This window comes from Pteropus vampyrus, unplaced genomic scaffold (assembly GCF_000151845.1).
Source record: "Pteropus vampyrus isolate Shadow unplaced genomic scaffold, Pvam_2.0 Scaffold155, whole genome shotgun sequence".
NCBI classification, from domain to species: Eukaryota; Metazoa; Chordata; class Mammalia; order Chiroptera; family Pteropodidae; genus Pteropus; species Pteropus vampyrus.
Genome location: NW_011888936.1, coordinates 4,563,627 through 4,566,310, shown reverse-complemented (window position 1 = coordinate 4,566,310; position 2,684 = coordinate 4,563,627). Strand labels below are relative to the sequence as shown.

The window sequence follows — 2,684 nt, the reverse complement described above, 5'->3', positions numbered from 1 at the left end:
CTGCAGAATAATGAGTCATTCTCTAAAAAATGTAAACCTCAAGAGTTTTATGTTTGTGAAGGTTTTCCATGCCTTAAAAGTAGGAGAACTCTACTCAAGGAGGTGTAATATTAGAAATAAACAAGAAATGTCAACCTGCTTACTAAGAACACACCATCCCACACTGAGTCAACAAACCAGGAAAGCTGAATGTCAAGGGGCTCAGCAACAGTTTATTTCTAAGACTTTAAACAAGGCAAAAGTGAAGATAAAGTAAGATAAAAAAGGAAAGTTGGGATAGAGAATAATAACATTGCATTTAATGGAGAGAAAAAAAAAGAGAGAAGATAATGCTACTGTCCAGTGGCTTCCTTGTGTCTACTTCATTCCTCCTGGAATATGGATTCAAGCCACAGGGATCCCAGATAACATGCTAAGTCAGTTTCTAGGTCAGTATATAAAACGCATTTGAATGGTATTTAAGGCCAAGTTTCAACTCACGTGACAGATAATGACAGAAGAATACTATAATCTCAGAAATATGAGAACTGCTCTACCTGGAGATTTACCCAAATGCATATATGTTCAATTTGTGATTACAACTCTGAAAACTTGAAAAAAGAAAAGCAGTGTGTATGAGCCAATAGAAATTAATGAGCAAACTTTTAACGAGATTTCAACTTGAGTAATAAAAACCAGGCTGGCGACTCTTAATAAAAAATTTCCACCTGAAACCTTTCAGACTTAGTAATTACCAGAGCACCTGGGGATGGGGAGAAATGAGTGGGAATTGGGAGATGTTTGGATGCCCCAGAGGGACTTACTGTACCTGTGTCCACATCCTTCACCTGTTGCCTGGCTGGAGTAGGCCGGCTCCACTTTGAGCTCTTGCAGGACCAGCCCCTTTTCGTGTGGTCCAGGGAAGTCCATGCCAGGTACTTCTTCTTCCTCTAGGGACTCAACGTAGAAGAGAGTCCTGGCCGGCTGTTGAGTGCTCTGCCCTGGCGCCCCTTGCTGCAGCCTCGTGGCCACTGGCAGCAGAGTGCCATTCAGGGGGTTGAAGGAAGGGGATGGGGAGGAATTCGAAGAGGAAGAAGCAGAGGAAGGCTTCTTCCAGAAAGTGCTCACGCTGCCTTTCTCTTGGTTTTTGAGCAGGCGGCTCTGGCTGGGTCCCCAATGCTCAAAGCTGCCACTGCTGTCCTGTTGCAGGCAGCTGCCCCCCGCCGGGCCGCCCGGCGATGGCGACGGGTGGCTGAAGAGTTTCCAGCGGAGTCGCAGGATGTGCTTTACATCGAAGTCTTTTCGTCCAGAGCCCGACATGCTTGACACAAGGAAGGAAGAGATCTTAGCTGGCGCAGCAGTAGACGGGCCAGCTGATGGGGGAGGCCAGCGGCGCGCGGGTTTGGAGGAGGCGGGATGCGCTCTCTGCACCCCAGGAGCAGACGGGGCGAGGCGGGATGTGAGTCCTGCCAGGCAACGACCCGAGCGCGGACGGCAGAGCCACGCGGCTCAGCTGCGGTCAGGTCCACGGGACACGCGCGTGGGGAGCCCACTGGCCGGGAGCAGAGGCAGGAATGGGACGCCGAGGGCCGAGAATCCTAGATCTCCGCTCTGGGGGCCCGTGGTTACTGCGGGAGGGATGACCCTGGTGCTGGAGATGAGCGAGGGAGGAAGAGCTGCGCGCTCTGAAGCTCGGGAGGCGGCGGTAGCTAGATACACCTCCTTGGGATGCACCCGTGTCACAGCCTCAGTCGGGAAGGTGTCGGCTCTCCTGTCTTTGCAGCTGAGTTCAGTGCCTGGAAAGCGCAGAGAGAGAAAGAGCCCCAAGTCGCAAAGAAGCGCTCCCCCCACTCCACCAGCCTTCTCGGTGCACCTGCGCCCCTGTCCCTGGCCTCTCCAAGGATGCTCTGAGAGCTTGCCCGATGTTTCTGAGAAAGTCAAACGCCTTCTGCAAGGCGAGAAGAGTTGGTTTTATACGGTCTGTTTGTAAAAGAGAAAAATAAATATTCCAGAAAATATAGGGAGGCAGGCAAAAGAAAAAGCTGTCAAGGTCCTCACTGTACAATTTTCTCTCTGCCTCAGCGCCTCCTCCTCCCGCGTAAGTGACGCAGATGTGCACTGGGGCCTATACGGAGAGATGGAGGGAGGGAGGGAAGGCTTCAATCTTCTTTATGCAAGTGAAGCTGCTGCTCTTATTGTCCCTTTGCGTGGGTCTTGTCACCTTTTTTTCCATTCTCCTTCCTTACTACACTACTGTGTAACAATAAAAGTAAAGCAAACAGGCATTATGCTGTAGCATCAGTAAACACCAAACATGAATCATGGCAGCGTAAACTTAATAGGCTGCCATTGGTTTGCAGGTTGCAGGTTAATAGCTTGAATTATTTAATAAACCGTTTCCTTTAACCTTTAGCCTTAGTTTCTCTGTAGTGAGACAGAAGAAACAGGGAAGCTGGCATCAAAGGGTGATGTTGCCACCATTCTGACACTTACATTGTGATTCTGTCATTAATGCACTCAGGCAATGTTCTACCCTGGGGCCAGAGGCACACAGTAGAAATTTGAAGATGGGCATCTGAGTGCAGGGAATGAGGTTTGCAAAATCAGAGCATTTGGTGAGTAGCCTTAGAATGAAAACTGTTCTCAGTGTATGCCGAGAACTGGAATAAAATGATAGAAGAGAATTTCAAGGCATAACCTAGTAC

The 2,684-nt window shown here is 49.3% G+C and overlaps 1 protein-coding gene across 1 annotated transcript; it reads right to left on the bottom strand.

Annotated features, from left to right (window-relative positions):
• Positions 1–808: 808 nt before the first annotated feature.
• Positions 809–1,299, bottom strand: LOC105298497 (kelch-like protein 1; the record flags this gene model as incomplete). The annotated part of the gene is made up of 1 exon (XM_011369792.1): positions 809–1,299. A coding segment is annotated over exon 1 (491 nt), but the record flags the coding sequence as incomplete, so codon positions are not given.
• Between the last annotated feature and the right edge of the window lie 1,385 nt (positions 1,300–2,684).